Source organism: Pseudopipra pipra, chromosome 29 (genome assembly GCF_036250125.1).
Source record: "Pseudopipra pipra isolate bDixPip1 chromosome 29, bDixPip1.hap1, whole genome shotgun sequence".
Taxonomy (NCBI): domain Eukaryota; kingdom Metazoa; phylum Chordata; class Aves; order Passeriformes; family Pipridae; genus Pseudopipra; species Pseudopipra pipra.
In genome coordinates, this window is record NC_087577.1 from 1,044,453 (window position 1) to 1,060,527 (window position 16,075).

Sequence of the window (16,075 nt, forward strand, 5' to 3'; positions counted from 1 at the left end):
CCCCCGGCCCTCGGAGCCCCCCCCCCGGCCCTCGGAGCCCCCCCCACGGCCCCGCCCCCGCCCCGCCCCACGTGCTCAGGGCGCGCGCGCTGCCCCGCGCGGCTCCCGCCGGCCCCCGCGCGCCAACACAAACCCCGCCTCCCACCCCTCCCACCCCGCGCCCGGACGGGCAGCGCGCTCGGCCAATGGGGAGGCACCGCCCTGGGAGCGGCGGAGCCAATGACCGCGCGGCGCGGGGGAAGCCCCGCCCCGAGAGGCGTGGCGTGGCGTGGGGGGGCGCCATGCGCCGTGTCATGGAGGCTCAGTGTGCGGGCGGCCATTGACGGCGCCGGAGCTGCGGCGGAGCGGCGCGGCCGGGGCGGCCCCGGCGACCCCCGACCCACTCCCGGCGCGCTCCCGGCGGTCGCCGCAGCCGCAGCGACCCCCGCGGCCGCTCCCGGCCACCCTCCCTCGCCAGTGCGGAACCGCGGGAGGGGGGGGGCGATGGAGATGAAGAAGCGCATCAACCTGGAGTTGCGGAACCGGGCCCCCGAGAAGGTGAGGGGCGGCGGGGCCGGCGGGGCGCGCTCCCCTTGCCCCGCGGGGCCGTCGCCGCCGCCTCGGGCCGCGCGGGCGCGGCGGCGCCGCCGAATCTGGGTCAGCCGTGGCGCAGGGCCCGGCGGGGCGCGGGCGGCGCTTCCGGCGCGGCCCCGGGACCCGCGGGCCGCCCGCGCTCCCCCTGCGCCTCCTCCCTCGGGTCGCCCCGAACTTCCCGGGGGGCTCGGCGGCCCTGGCTCCCCCCCGCCGTTAATCCGCCGCTCCCGCCGGCCGCAGTAAACAGGTCACGGCGGCGGCCCCGGCCGCGGCCCGCCGCTCATCCCGGCGCCTTTAATTGGTGTTAATTACCGTCGTTTCCCGCGCCCGCCATCCCGCGGGGTCCTCGCACCCCACCCGCTTTCCTCACTAACCCCCCCCGGGCTTCCAACTTCCCGTTTCTTCGGGAAGAGCCAAAAAAAGGGGAAAAAAAAGCCCGAAGCCCGTGGAAAAGCGGGAGCGCACGTGCGCTGCCCCCGCCGCCTCCCCCGCTGCCTCCGGAGCATCGCTTCCCAGCTTCCCACCGAGGAGATCCAGCACCTGGCTCGCCCCAGGAGTAAAGTCCACACCCGGCGCACGTGGGTTTTTGGCGGGGGGGAAAAAAGTTCCCGAAAGTGTTGATTTAACTCGCCCGGGTCGTGCTCCCGTGGAGTTTGTGGGTTGCAGGTACCCGGAGAGGCCTCCACTCGCTGCCAGCGTGCGGCTGCCGGGGGCGAAGCTGGGAAACCGCCCCTCTCTCCGGGCATCTTTCCTTAAAGCTCGGTGTTTTTATGGAAAAAATAAAGTATAAGTGGGAAGCTGGCCCAGTGCTGCCCGGGGTCTGCAGCATTCCCAAAATGTTGTTAATGAAAAGTGTGTGGGGAAAGGGAAGAGTCACCTTGTGCCTGTCCTTTAACGAGTGGATGTTCCACTCTAGATAAAATAATTTAAAATTAATTGGCTGCTCCTTGTCACTGCTTCTCCAAGCACACGACCTGTATCGATTATCAAGCCTCTTTCGCATGAGGAAATTATTTAATTGGGCTTAAATAACCTGCAGAACTCTCTGGGAAAATCATCTGGAGTCAGAAGGTTTTGGGTTCTGAGTGAAACTGGTTTGAGGGCTTTGAATATGCACAGTTAAACGGTGAGCCTTGAGGATAAGTTGGTGGTTGGCTGCGTACCCAGCAGTGCTGTGGGGAGCTGTACCAGGGTCCGTCGGGGGAGTTTTGGGGCCAGGTGGCAGTTTTGCAGAGTTTGATGCATGCTCAGGGCAAAGGAAAGCACTTTTAGTTAAGTGGGTGTTGAGGATTTTGGGGCACGAGTCTGGTGTGAATTTAAACCAAGCCCCAAAGCAGCAGCCACTGCCTGGGTCGGGGCTCAGGTGAGTGGGGGGCTTTGGTGACACCCACACGTGTGGCCTGTTGGCAGGTGACGGAGTTGGTGCTCGATAACTGCCGGTCCAGCAACGGGGAAATCGAAGGGCTCAATGACTCCTTCAAGGAACTCCAGTTTCTCAGCATGGCCAACGTCGAGCTGACGTCGCTGGCCAAGCTCCCCACGTTGAGTAAGCTCAGGAAGGTGCGTATCTCCCGTCCGCCGGCGCTCTGGGAGGGCAAAGTCACAGGGGACGAGCCGCGGTCACGCCTTTTGGCTCTCAACAGTTGGACTTGTGTGGTGCTAACAGTGCTGTATCTGTGAAATTTTTGGGGTTTTTTAAGTCTGAAATTGTTTTGGGTGTCTCCAGTTAATTATGGCCAACTGGGCTTGTTCACTGCCTCTTGGGTGGTGACTGCTTGGCTGTGGACACTGTGAAGGTTGGCTGTGCCTTGCTGAGCACCAGGCCTTGGTAAGAGGCCCTTGGATTGCTGGCAGTGAACTCCAGTCCTAATAACTTAAAACTGAGATGCCCAAACACATGAGACTTCCAGGAGCATTTTATAATTCCCAGCTTAAAGGAACTTTTTGACAGCCAAAGCTTGTTAACTTGAGCAACTCTTCAAAAGTGATTAAACACTTAAAGGGAGAATGAATAACGATGAAGCAGCTGAATCTAAGGGTGAGAATCCAACTATTTAATTCCTTTTTCTTCTGTACAATAGCTGGAGTTGAGCGACAACGTCATTTCCGGAGGCCTGGAGGTCCTGGCAGAGCGATGTCCAAATCTCACATATCTAAATCTAAGTGGCAACAAAATCAAAGATCTTGGCACTGTGGAAGCTCTTGTGAGTATGAAGTGAGAGGGGCTCGGGAGATTTCATAAATACTATTTTTTTATCAAGAATCCATTAGTATTTTTGGGAATGGATTGGTACAAACGTTTGTCAGTCTCGTGGTCAGTCCTGGTTTGATGGACTCGGTGCCCTGTTGTAGGACAGCACGTGGAACCCCACTGCTGGGAAATGCTCCCATGTTGGGTATGGGATGTCCTGAGTGAGATTGTTGGGCTTGTTTTGTCTTTGAAGGAAGAGTGGCCCAGGTGTGTCATGCTGACCCCTCTGTGCTCATTTGTTAGGGTGAGCTTTCACTAACCTGTGAGGTGACTCAGACACGTGTGGGATACAACCGGGAGCAAACCTGGAGAGCAGCAGCAGTGGGTTGGTGAAGCAGAGGAGGGAGCTGTGGTGATCTGTTCCCCTGTTTTTCTGGATGATTGGGGTGTCTGTCCAAATCTGGGCTCTGCACACACAACCCAACCCCCAGGGTGTGAGGGAGTCTGTGGGTTTAGGAGCTTTTGGGAGCTGTGGGGTGTTGATCTGCACAGGTGTTGGGGGTTCAGCCACTGCCAGAATTTGGACTGAACTTCTGGGGTGAAAAATGCTGACTAGAAATGAAGGATGGGGACAGAGTAAATTCTGCCACCGCGCTGTACCTGGCAGCACCACGTGGGTGTGTTGAGAAAGGGAAAAACCCTTTTTGTTCGTTTTCAGCAAAATCTGAAGAACCTGAAGAGCCTTGACCTGTTCAACTGTGAGATTACGAACCTCGAGGACTACAGGGACAGCATCTTCGAGCTGCTCCAGCAGATCACGTACCTGGACGGGTTTGATCAGGAGGACAACGAGGCACCGGACTCGGAAGATGATGACGACGGTAACTTCCCGCAGCAAACTGGGAGTAGGAATGGGCTGCTGGAATAAAGGTCTCAGGGTAGTGCAGGGACATCCTGAGCACACGAGGGTGATGCTGCTCGTGTTCTTGAAGTGCTGAGTCCAGAGTGTGTTTGGTGTTAACACACTGAGACAGAGCAAAAACTCTGTCAGAGGGTTCGAGTCCTGCAGGAGCTGCCTGGGATTAAGGGAATTGGCCTAAAGGTGCTTTTTAAAAGACACAAATACTGTCTTAAGTTAGTTGTTGCCAGGAGTAAAGCCCTTTGTGCTGCTGAGTGATACAGAGTGAGGGGACAGACACTATTTTGAGTAAAAAATCAGAATTTTATAGGGTTTTGTAACAGCTTCAGCCCCATGCTTCAGTGTAATATGATTTTTGGTTCCAAAAGCACACCAAAAAATTTCCTTTTGGTCCCGCCTTGGTTGCAGTCCTTAAGGAGGCTGTTTTTGCTGTCAGCAAATCCTGTAGGCTTTGGGAGCCTGGATTTAAGAGAACTCAGTGGAAGCCCAGGGGTTGATACTTGGAACGTGAAAATAACTCAATATTTGAAAACAGATTAACAGTTTAAGTTGAAAATGAATTTAAGTGTTAAATCAGCTGGTGATATCTTGTCACTTGCTGACCTGGCCCATGACAGGGATTAGTGCTCCAGGCACAGGAGGGAGGTGAGGGGCCATCCCTTTGGAGCTGCAGGTGTTGCATTTTCCAGTCATCAGGTAGCAGAGGTGTGCACCATGTTAAGCTGGCTTTGCCTTAAAATATTTTAGGGTTGGGTTCTGCAGTGAAGCCCCTTCCCCTGGTAGGAGTTTGTGTTTGTACCTGCTTCAGGTGTCGAGTTTTGCCTGAAGCCTGTGATGGAAAAACAGTGGGAGCCTTTCTTAGAGGAAAAATTAACTGGAATTAACAAAGATTAACTCGGTTACAATCGTGGTCATTTCCCACGTGTGGCCTGCATTTAGAATAAAGAAAAAGTAAAAATCCCCAAATCCTTCTGGAAAAGAGCCAGCTCACCCTGATGTATTCAGAGGGGAGTGAATGGCCTGTGTGTGTCCTTCACTGCAGAGGGGGATGAAGATGATGATGATGATGAGAATGAAGCTGGGCCTCCAGGAGAATATGAAGAGGAAGATGATGAAGATGATGGAGCTTCAGATTTGGGGGAAGGTGAAGAGGAGGAGGAAGTTGGTCTTTCTTACCTGATGAAAGAAGAGATTCAGGTAAAGTTGGTAAATTCTGCCAAGTGCAGGAAGGGAAGCTCCTGTGGGGTTCTGTGGATATGGAAAACGGTTCCAGTCCAGTTCCAGGGGGCAGAAAACAGGCACCTTTTACAAGGTGATGGGTAGAGTCTCGATGAAAATTCAGTGAGTTTGCTTCCTATCAGGGAGTGGGTTCAATTCCCATATTCCAAGGGCAGATGTCAGATGGGCTGTTTCCCCATTTTGACTTGTCACTCTCCCCTGTTTGTAAAGTTCCGGGATATAAAAACAAGACTTGAGTTTGTTGAATTCTCTGGAGCTGATTGTTTACATTTCTCAGCTTAAAACAAGACAAAACCCCAACACAACAATTTACTCATTTTCACAATAACTTGGGAAGACGCTGTTGTGCTTCCTTCTGGTCCTTGGCCCTTACAAAGGAAATCTAAAAGCCATTGGCATCTCTCTCTCCTGGTTAATTTGTCAGTAACTTCTGAGCTGGTACAACATAGGGAACAGTGGGGAAAAGCAAAGAAAATGAGACTCTGGGGCCAGCTGCTGCCCCAGCAGGATTTCTGCTTGGGATCAGTGTGGAAGGAAGGCTTCAATAAACAGCAACCATAAAAATGTTTCCTGATTTTTGTACAGGATGAAGAGGACGATGACGACTACGTTGAAGGAGGTGATGAGGAGGAAGAAGGTAAGTGCTGAAGTTCTAAATGAAACAATCCTCTATAATTCTATACCCTTGTGGGATTGGGACATGCAAATTAACACACAAATAAAAAGTAAAAATAAAAATGAGGAAGAAACATCAGTTTTCTAAAAGGGAAGAGCTGCATCTCCTGCGCACTTGGGAATTGTCTTTTTCCAGCGCGGAGAGGAGCAGGACTGTGGATTTGTTATTTCCATACATTGCAAATATCCCTCAAGTGCCCCAGAGGCTCTGCTGGCAAAGCCCTGGCAGCCAGAACCAGCTGGAGCTTTCCCTTTATCCAGCTGCAAGTGGCTTCTCTGTCAGCAGTTCCACTTCAGGGCAGCTCCGGGGAGTCAGATTGAGCCCAGGAGCCTGTCCAGGAACCCTAACGATATTTATCTCTCCAGTCTTATCATCAGTGGCTGTAACTCCTTAATTCCATACATTTTGCTGGCAGCCACGGGCATCATGGTCAAACAGAACGAGGCAGGGTGAGGGGCTGGTGCTGCTTTGAGGTGCAGTGTGTGATCCCGTGTGGAAAACACGGTGTCTGTGCAGGCTGCTGCTGCTCCAGGGCATGTGCCAGAGCACCAAGGTCTGTTTGCAACAAGTTGGTTACTGGAGTATTTGTTAATAATTTTTTTCATAAAAGCTTCCACGTCTGTGTGAAGCCAAGTCCCAGAATTTCTCCCCAGCTGGGCCCCCATCTCCTCTCTACACTGGGCTCAGCAGAGTGGGTTTGGGAGCTGGATCTTCCACTTGCAAAAATGGGGATTTTGAAGGAGCAGGGTGAATTCTTCACTTTGTACAAATGCAGCCCTGAGGTCGGGATGGACCTTGGGCCAGGGAATGACTCCTGGGGAATTCCTGGATTGGAAGGGGCAGCATTGCACTGCGAGCTCCCACCACCAGAGCGCACAGCGTGCCGCCCGAATCCGGCCTTTTCCTACGGAAAAGCTCCAGGATGTTGTCCGAGATCCTGGTGCCAGGTCTGTCCCTGGGGGAGAGGAGGGAGCATGTCCCACCTGGTACCTGCAGGAACCGCTGTGCTGGGCAGGGTGTTGGGGCAGCTCTAAAGAGGGAGCTTGGGAGGTAGGAAAAGGTCACTTGCATTTTAGTCCTCAAAGGTATTTTTTAATCAATCTGCTGGATATCACCAGTTCCCGGGTGGGACATCCCGTGCTTAGTTTGACCCCGGTTTGATACGGCCCGTGCGGATCAGTCAGTCAGCAAACAGCTGCTGCTGTGGGAGCGGGGATGTTCCGTTGGGAATGCCCTGTTCCCATCACCTGTGTGGAAGTGCTGTGGCACTGCTGCTGTGGGAGCAGAGCTAACGGGCTGCGTGCATCCCTCTTCCCTTAGCAGAGGGCGTCCGAGGGGAGAAGAGGAAACGAGAGCCCGAGGACGAAGGCGAGGAAGAGGAGGATTAATTTGCAGGACCAGACTCTCCAGTTACGGAAGACGCAATAGTGATTATGCAGCTCTGTATGTCCATGTACCATAGATGTCCCGACAGAAATCCTATGTTAACTTTTTATAGCAGAAGTGTGGTTTTACTATTCCTGCCCCTTTTATCATTCCAGATAAGCTCTGATAGCCCGTAGGAACCTTCTGTAGAGAACAATTTTCAGCCCTATAATCACTGAAGCCATTGGCAAATTCCCCCCCCCCACCAGACTTTTCTTTGGAGCTCTTTAATTTCGTACAAACTTTGCTGTGTTGGTCATCGTTAGCCCTGAGTCCAACCCCCTGCCCCATGGGTTTAATATTGGGAACTTCCTTCAGGATTTTAAAGTTTTTATGCTTAAAAAGATGAATTGAACAACGCTCCGTGGCGAATTCCACAGTCTCTTAAATCAGTTGACACTAAGCTGAGTTTTTCAGGGATTCCACTGGAAACACCCAACTAGATGACACCCGTGTTTCAGCTTTTTAAAAAGTGACTCCTGTGATATTTTTTAAGGCTTCTCTCCATTTTGGGTGTTCCAGGGTGAAGCCTCAGCAGGTTTCAGAAGATCTTTTTGTTTTCCTGCTTGCTCTGATGCTCAGTGTTTGGAGTATTCACTAGATTCCTTCAAGGGTGTATTTTGGCAAACTGAAAGAGCTGTGTTCCATAAAGGGTTGCAATCCATAAGTTTTCTCCCAAATCCATTGTCACTGCAAGTATTAACAAAGCAATTAATGTGTAGTTTTAACCCATTTTGCTAGAAATCTTTGTTAAACCTTCACTCACTTTGCTCTCTCATTGTCATTGTGGGAATTCTGCACCAATCATGGCTGTAAAATGTATAAAATAGATGAAATATGCATTTCTGATGCAGAAGTGAACGGGTAACTCCTCCAAGCGCGTTGTTTTCCAACCCCCCCCCCCAGCTTTTCTAGAACCGTTGAAGGGAAGGATGAACCCGAGTTGGTCCTTCTCTGCATGTCACCTCTTAAAGTGTGTAAATCTGGCTGAAGGCAAAACGCTCAGTTTGTGTGTAACAGTCGGGAATATTCGGGGGTTTGTATCGAGTGGCTGCGGAGACGCACTGGGAGCAAGCACAGGGGACGTGCAGAGAAGCTTTTCCTAGCAGCCTTTAATAATTCCTAACAGTTCTGCCCCGATGTATCATCTTTCCTGTTGGAAACAAGTTCCAACTTCCAGCATTCCTCCTTCAGTCGCGATCTGGGTTTCACGCAGCGTGATATCACACTGACTGACATCTCACGTAGGTCCTGAACCAAATATCACACACAGCTTTATTCCAGAGACTTATTTTTGTATCTGCCCTGGCTGCCGATAGCTGCCGGAAACTGGGGAGAGCCCGCGGGTGGGAAGAGGGAGATTCCTGGGCCTGAGTCAGTCCCCCGTCACCCGGTTCCCTGTGGATGTTCCGTAGGAATTGCACACAGTAGTTTGATGTGACCTTCAGTGGAGTGTAGATCATGCAGGGTTGAAGTTCTGCAAAGCCCCATTCCCTGTGTGTGTGGTTTTTATCCCCCAACTAGAGCCTTAACTCCGGGTTTCTCCTGTAGCTGTGCAGTGGCCTCGGAGAGGAGTCAGGCGGGCGGTGCCACACTCGGGAACAGCTGACTCCTTGGGCTTTGTGTTTTTTAAGGAATATCTCCAAAGACACTAGAAAAGTCATGGTAAAACTTCCTTTGCAGCCACAACCGAGTCCTGTGTTTGTGATGAGTCCTGGATGGGTCAGTGCACATCTGTCATGTCCTGGGGGCTCTGGGCGAGGCACTCGCTCCATGCTCAGCTTTGAGAGAAAAGGTGTTTCCCCATCCTTTTGCTTCTTGTTTTTAGATTGAAACCTGTTATTTATAAGTGTGTCCGTCACAGCACCTCCCTGTCAGGGTTTTCCTTAACTGTCTGTTACCAATGCAGATAAAATTAGTTTTAAATGGGAAAAAAAGAGTCTATTTTGATGGATTAAAATTATGTGGGTAGTGGGCTCGTTTGGGTGAGCGAGTCCCGCTCCTGAGACCAGACAGACTGAGCTCTGAGGGGTGACAGCCCTTCCCTAGGCCACACTTCCCCAGCAGCCACAGCCACCACACGGAACCCGAGCCCCTCACAGTCCCAGCTCCTGCTAATCTGTCGGTCCCAGCGTCACCATCCCCAGTCCCGTGCCCTCCGCTCGGCATGCAGCAACAGCGTTTTTTAACGAGGAATTCAGAGCCTCCAGATAACTTTTGAAACTTTTTTGCTTGGTGGGTGGTCTTTTCATGCAAATACGTCAGGGTGGGTTTTATATTTTGTAGAGGTTTTGTCCTATTTTAATGCTCTTTGTATGGCAGTCTGTATATAGTGTGGTTCGGTTCCTTCTCCGACTCTTTCCTGAAACTTTGGAGTAACTGATTTTGTGCAACTGTGTTTTGAATAAAGCCATGACAGTGTTAAATTAAAGACAACAGCCCTGCAGCACTCTTCTGATAACTTTTAGTTGTAACAAAACATGTTTCCTCCCCACGTGTGCTGTAAATTTTAAATTAAAAAGTTTTCAAACCGAATTATTTCAAATAAATTGAGACTATTGTATTGGATTACTTCTTGGGGTATGTCCAGCTGTGGAGAATGGGATGTTTCTCAAGGAATGGAGTAAGAGGGAATTGTTTCCTTTTATCTCTTAAATGTGGTGGAATGGGGATGTGTCTTTCTGGGGATGGAACTTGGACTTGTGGTACTTTAGTTCTTGGTAATGTTGTAACAGTCAAGGAAGGATAGGATGTTCTGTGAAACCTGGATAGTCCCCTGAGAGTGTTTCCAGGTAAGTTTGACATGTCCAAGTCTGGCTGAGTCTTAAGAAACAAAAACTAAAATCAAGAGCCTGGTTCTGTTTTGCTTTTCACAAACCCTGACTTGTGCCCTGCAACCCGGGCTCGAGTCTGGTGCTCAGTTATTCCTCAGAGAAGAACAGTGTTTTAAAAAACCCTGCTGCTCCTCCCGAGCCAGACAGAGCATTGTTTTATCTTGGGATTAGTCCAGCATTCCTGGCAAAAATCCCCTGGATGCACTTGAGAAAGCCAGTAGCAAACAGGCTTTTCTGCTGCTGGATGAGCAATTAGGCAAGAAATGGGTGGTGGCTTTCTCGGATATTTTATTTAGTTAGTTTTAAAGGTGGGGAGGAATTGCTGCTCCAGCAGAAGACCTGCACTGGCTGCTCTACCCTGTGGATTTGTGACCAAGTGGAACCTGAGTTAAACAGGTTAAATCCACCTTTTGGGGGTACAGGTGGGTGAGGTAAAACCAGGCTGTTGTGCTGTGGTACTTCCACAGTGAAGGGCTGTGGAGGAAGCTCAAGCGCTGTGTGGGCACATCTTCAAAACCAGGAAAAACCTGCGGTGCGGCCGATGGGCTCCTGGGCTTGTCGCGACGTGTGGAACCAGCTCTGCCCGCCCCAGCCTCGGGTGTACACAGCGCACCTGCCGCCACAGCGAGCACCTGCCGGCTCCCGGGGCGCGGGCTGGGAGCGGGACGGGCTCTCCGCGGTCCAGCCGCGCCCCAGCCCGCGCTCCGTCCCCCCGGGGCTCGGCCGCCCTCCATTTTGTCGCAGGGAGGGGAAGCCGTGCTGGCGGGCGGCCGGGCAGCTTCCTCCCTGCTGCTCCTTCCTCCTCCTCCTCCTCCCGGGGCTTTTGTCTTGTGCTGCCCCTTCTTGCTCTTTCCCCGGCCCTTATCTCCCCCTCCCAGCGGCGCTGCTTCCCCTCTTCTTCCTTCCTCAAGGCCGGGACGCCTCATGAGGCGGGGGGGGGGGGGGGCGGCGTCCCCCGCCCCTCACGGGGACCCGCCTGAGGGGAAGGGGGGGGGCGCGGAGCCCCCGAGCGCGGGAAACCGCCACCCACGGGGTTCCCCGGCTGCGGGCAGCAGGGGCCGAGCCGCGACCCCGCCGCTGATTGGCTGAGATTTGCCGCAGTTCCGCCCCTCCGCCTTCCCGCCACCGGCGCCCGCGCGCGGCGCTCCCCCCACCCACCCCCGGCCCCTCAGGCCCCTCATGGCGGCGGTGAGGGGGAAACTACCCCCGAGTGCCCCATTTCCACCCCAAAACAGCCTCTGCCTCCTCATGTGCTCCATTTCCACCCCAAAACATCCTCTGCCCCCACCCCAAGTGCCTCCTTTCCACCCAAAACACCCTGTGCCCCCGGCACCAAGTGCCTCCTTTCCACTCAAAACACCCGCTGCTCCCCTCCCCAGGAAAGGCTTTTCCCCTCAGATTTTGCGAGCTTTGTGCCGTTGGTGGAAAACAAAGTGGTTCTGAGTCCAAATAGGAAAAAAACAAACAAACAACAAAACAACAACACAAAAAAACCCGAAAATACAAGCCCTGATCCCAAAGGTGGATTTTGGGGTCATGCGTGAGGAAGGGCAGGTTCAGCTGGGCTTTGGTAAAAATGCCCTTGGTGAAAATAGGAAGAAATTCCTCGTAGAATTCCTGATATTCTTTAGTTAAAGGCCAGTAGCAAGAGAAGTCTAAAGCATGTGTTTTCAGCCAGCTCCTGCTGCAATGTATTTTTCTAATGTCCCCCAAATTTGTCCTGCTTTCCCAGGGAAATGTGGCATGTGCAGATTACCAGGCAAATCTCCCTTTTTCTCACCTCCATCCCTACAGCAGACATTGCCCAATTCCAGGTTAATTCAACCCAGCCACAGTCCTGAAAGGATTTGGGTTCATTTTTGTGACCCCCTGGGTCAGGGGAGCGATGATCCAGGGCTCCCACAGGTCAGACTTTCACAAAAGGGTTTGGGGTTTTTTTTGGTATTAAAATATTGACCAAGAACTACTAGAACTATCCTTTGCCATTCCCACATATTCCATGATGATGAGTTAGCCTTTCCCCCCCCTTTATTCCCCCTCAAATGAAATCAATTTTAAAAAACCCACACACTGAGGATATAAAACCTGAAGGTTTCTCAATGCCTGGCTCTCAGGGAACTCACTTTCAACTTTCCTCATCTGTATTTTTATGTGAGAACAGGGAAGCTGGTGTTCTTACGGAATCCCATGAATTCAGGAATTTTGGTTCGTAGAAAAGTGTAAAATCCTGCGAGCTGTGGAATGGAGTAATGAGAAATCTCAGAATGAAAACTGCCCCGTTCTACAGCAAACAGAGCTGTTGTTGATTTTGGCAGCAAGAGCTGCTGTACGCTAAAAATACACACACCAGTTTCACTGATCATACACATTGCAAAGGTCTGAACCAAAGAACGAGACCCGAGTTTATGAGATAAAAAGGATGCTCGGATTGTTTTTATCTATTTCCGAGTCTCTTGGTTGTGCCGGGGGTTGCACTGTCACATTGGACGTGCCTGCTCGTGCTCTCCATTTGTTCAGGGATCGACTGACACAAATGGAGAGTTGGGGCTGCCCTGAGGTTCTGAAACGCACTGGATGGGACAGAAGGAGTCAGGGACAGCAATCTGCTTTGAGCAGGACACTGAAAATATCCCTCTGCAGAGCCCAGGGCAGGGAAATTCCTGGTCCTACTGCTGTTGAGAGGTTTCTTGCCGGAGTTCGAGTTAGATCTCCTGGGGAACACTCTTCTGGTTTTAAACTTTAAAATTGCAGTTCACAGTATGCTTCGGGTTCTGCTCTGAGTGTGTCTCATAAAAAGATAATAAAAAAACAGCCGCAAAAATAGCTGAGGAAAGCCTTTCCTCCTGCTTCAGATTTAACTGGCACAAATGAGGGAGAATCCAAAAATAAATGTTCGGCCACAGCAGCAAACCAGGAGAAAACCGCAGGACACATTAAAGCTGGAAACTCCTGGCACCAAGGAAAAGGATTCTCTTCTAGGAAAAAATTGACCCCAGAGTTCGAGTTTGTGTTGGAAAAGGAGCAGATCTGTCCTATATGAGTGAAACATGCTCATATGGGGGGTTTGAGGGCCATTTCCTTCTAGCGTAGAGTTAATTCAAATAAAATAATCCTCGTGATGACTGAGGAGCAGCCAGTCAGGGCTCCTCAGCGTGGCCTCACTGATTTCTTCTGGCCATTTGTGGTGCCACATCCTTGTCCCTGGGAATGTATCTTTCCTGGGAATGTGGGGGACATGCAGGAATCATGTTTAATTAGGAATGTGAGGCTGGAAGGGAGCTCCTGGTTGACGGCGTGTGGATACTATAATGTGTCTCTGCAGCAAGTGCCCGCCCAAATCCATTTCAGAATCACATTTGTGTCTCTCAGCTTCGTCACTGCGATGAGTCATAATTATTCTGCTTAAAAGTGGTGTTTCTTCTACGCTCCGTGTTTCAAGTGAGCTCCTGTGTCACAGCAAAAACTTATTGGTACCGACAGGAGTGACTCGGGTAATTTGCATTTCTGAAAAGCAAGAACATTGTCTTCAGTCTGTTCTTTCATCAGTGTCACTGTTGGAGGATCCACACTAAAAGCCGTAGGATCAGCCTTGCAAATTCAAGTCTTGCCCCATTTTGCGCAAGAAGTTATAAATGTATTTAAGAACGTAATTGAGCTCTGACTTTTTAATGGCAAATATTGGGGTTGCTCACACCTCCCATGCACACTCATCCCATGCTCCCACCGCAGTTAGTGTGGCTCCGAGAGCTTCTGGTGGGAAATGCTGGGTTTGGGGTGTGCTCTGAGGCACAGACTTGTGGAGATGAGAATGTTTTCTCTGGTGATCTGCTGAGGGGTGTTTCCATCTCACTCGTTGTGTAGCACTGGGGGTGGAAGGCCGATTATTGGTGAAATCTCTTACATTAACATGTTGCAGAAATTAAAGAGGTTTTCCCCAAGAGAGCCCTTTATTTCCCACAGCCATCCAGAGTTCCTCCTCATTCACATCCCTGCACAGACCCGTCGTTCCTCTGTAAGCACCAGGAGGGAAGGAAGGAGGAATTATTATTATATCAATATCTCTCTACTCTGAGTTTCTGGATGGCTGGAGGCTTCAACTGCCACACAACTTCTACAGGCCGGTTAAGCATTCTCACTACAGAAAGCAAAAAGTACTTTCCCCTCAATCTGTGCGTGCTCTGCACGGGGAACTGGGCTCGGGCAGGGCACCCGGGCACCGAGAGGCTGCTGCGGAGCCCGTGTGTTCCCTCAGGTGCCACGCGGGGAGCAGAGAGGGGAAAAGGGTTCGATAACTGCAGTTCCACGGAAAAAGCTCCCGACGGCTATTCCCGATCCTCCCGGTGAACTCGGGCTGCAGGAGCCCCGGACTGGGAAGAACGAGCACTAGAGGGCACAGCGCGACCAGCGACGGGTTTGGAGAGGGGGAGGCACAGCCCGGGTGTCGGAGCTGCCTTCCACCTGTGAGAGCCCGGGTGACTCCTCGAAGCGGCACATTTTGGAGGGTTCTGGGCTCATTCGCCGCTTTCATGCAAGGATGAAAATGCAGCAGAGATTCGGAGATATCCCGAGTTGGAAGGGACTCTTGCCCAGAGTGGTTGTGGACTCCACATCCCTGGAAGTGCTCAAGGCCAGGTTGGTCAGGGCTTGGAGCAACCTGGGATAGTGGAAGGTGTCCCTGCCCTTGGCAGGGGATGGGACTGGATGGGCTTTAAGGTCCCTCCCAACCCAACCCTTTCCATTATTCCGTGATCCATGGCAAACACACAGCAGAGCTGTCTGATGAGGCAAAATGCAAAGTCCTTAGAAGGGAATTGCTATTTTGAAGGATGCAGGCAGCCCTGGGCTATTGAGTGCTGGAATGATTCTGGCCATCCATGGACAGCTCGAAGAGCAGCACCTTTAACAATTTTCTGGAAAAACCCACTCAGGCCTCAGAGCCCCTGGAGGGGTCTCAGGTCACACTCCTGGAGTCTGAGTGTGCCTGCTGTATCCACCTGCTCCCTGAGTGATGGATCTATGTACGTGGGTAGGGAAGAAGAGCTGAGAGCAGGGGATTGAGAGCAGTACCCAGGGCTCTCCTGAATTCCATAAGTGCCAACTGCTCCCAGGCCAGCGCCGACCCGGCTCGGCTCGCCGGGGCCACTGCGGTTTGTGCTGCACCAGCAGACACTCCCTGGGTTTCTCCAGAGCAGCCTCCCCCTCCCTGCAGCCCAGTGTTCCTCCTCCCAGCCCACTTGCTGCTATATATAATCTCAGCACTGTCTACCTTTCTGCAGACAGAGCTGGGAGTCGTGCTTCCCAGAAGTTGTGAGATGGCACTCAGAGTCCTGTCGGTTCCTGGGGAAGCCAGCTCTGAGCACCTGCCCCGGGCTGTTGGCTCTCTGGTCCTTTCTAGGTCACAGGGTCACTTGGTTTCTGTCTGCTGGCAGGAGACAAAATGGTAAAGTTCGATAAACAAGAGCCCTGGCTCATACTGGCTCATAAAAATAATGTTTGGCCTTCGTATGTCATATAGATCCTTTGGAAAATTGGTTTCTCTTTCCTTGCTCAACTCAGATATTTGCCTGCTGCCATCTGCTCCCTCCTGCCTTCCAGGGAAGAGTTCACCCACCAGCTCATCGACGAGAGCAAAACTAGACAAATACGGCTGAATTCTTATTTCTTCACGGGCTCATCTCCAGCTACTCCTACCTGCATCTCCTCCCCCGGCTGTCCATCTGGCCTCGCTGGCCTCTGTTCACACCACACCTGACCCTGTGCCTTATCTTCCTGTCATCCACCTTTGTAACCAGACACATTCTGCTCTGTTGTGGGTGGGCAATTCCAAAGTGTTTGTCAGCCAGGATCTGCCTCACAGAGCCAAAGAACCCAGGACAGCAGGTCCAGGAGCTGTCCCCTGGGCACTAATGCCAGTAGTAGAGCGTGCTAGTGATGAGAGTGGCAAAGAATGAGGAGACATAGACAAACCACTGTAATTCCTTCTAGGATTTCAGCACAAGATGTTGCTTTCATTTACAATTTTGGTGTGAATTATGAGTAAGAGAGTAGAAAAGAGCCTTTTGTCAGGGGGAAATGTCTGACTTGGAGTCATCAGCAAAGGCAGGGCAGGAGTCCAGTGTGGTCCCAAGCTCCCACTGGAAGGATTAGACTCTTCAAACCAGCCAAATGTACTCCAGCACCCTGAGGTGGGACACACAGACTGGAGAACACAGGTCGAA

At 51.8% G+C, this 16,075-nt stretch overlaps 1 protein-coding gene and 1 long non-coding RNA gene across 3 annotated transcripts; one reads left to right on the top strand and one right to left on the bottom strand.

Moving 5' to 3' along the window:
- Positions 1–260: 260 nt before the first annotated feature.
- ANP32E (acidic nuclear phosphoprotein 32 family member E) lies at positions 261–9,591 on the top strand. Of its 2 annotated transcripts, none has more exons than XM_064638484.1 (7): positions 261–537; positions 1,984–2,133; positions 2,655–2,777; positions 3,483–3,645; positions 4,726–4,880; positions 5,508–5,559; positions 6,919–9,591. In XM_064638484.1, exons 1-7 carry the CDS (start codon positions 484–486, stop codon positions 6,984–6,986), a joined length of 765 nt encoding a protein of 254 aa, XP_064494554.1. In that variant the 5' UTR covers positions 261–483; the 3' UTR covers positions 6,987–9,591. The 2 variants fall into 2 exon arrangements, with proteins under 2 accessions (XP_064494554.1, XP_064494555.1); XM_064638485.1 differs by having other exon boundaries at positions 6,922–9,591.
- A 3,923-nt stretch (positions 9,592–13,514) lies between these two features.
- Positions 13,515–15,626, bottom strand: LOC135404016 (uncharacterized). The gene is made up of 3 exons (XR_010425551.1): positions 15,549–15,626; positions 15,124–15,279; positions 13,515–13,720 (listed from the first exon to the last, which is right to left on the bottom strand). It is a non-coding gene; the product is annotated as an uncharacterized LOC135404016 (long non-coding RNA).
- Between the last annotated feature and the right edge of the window lie 449 nt (positions 15,627–16,075).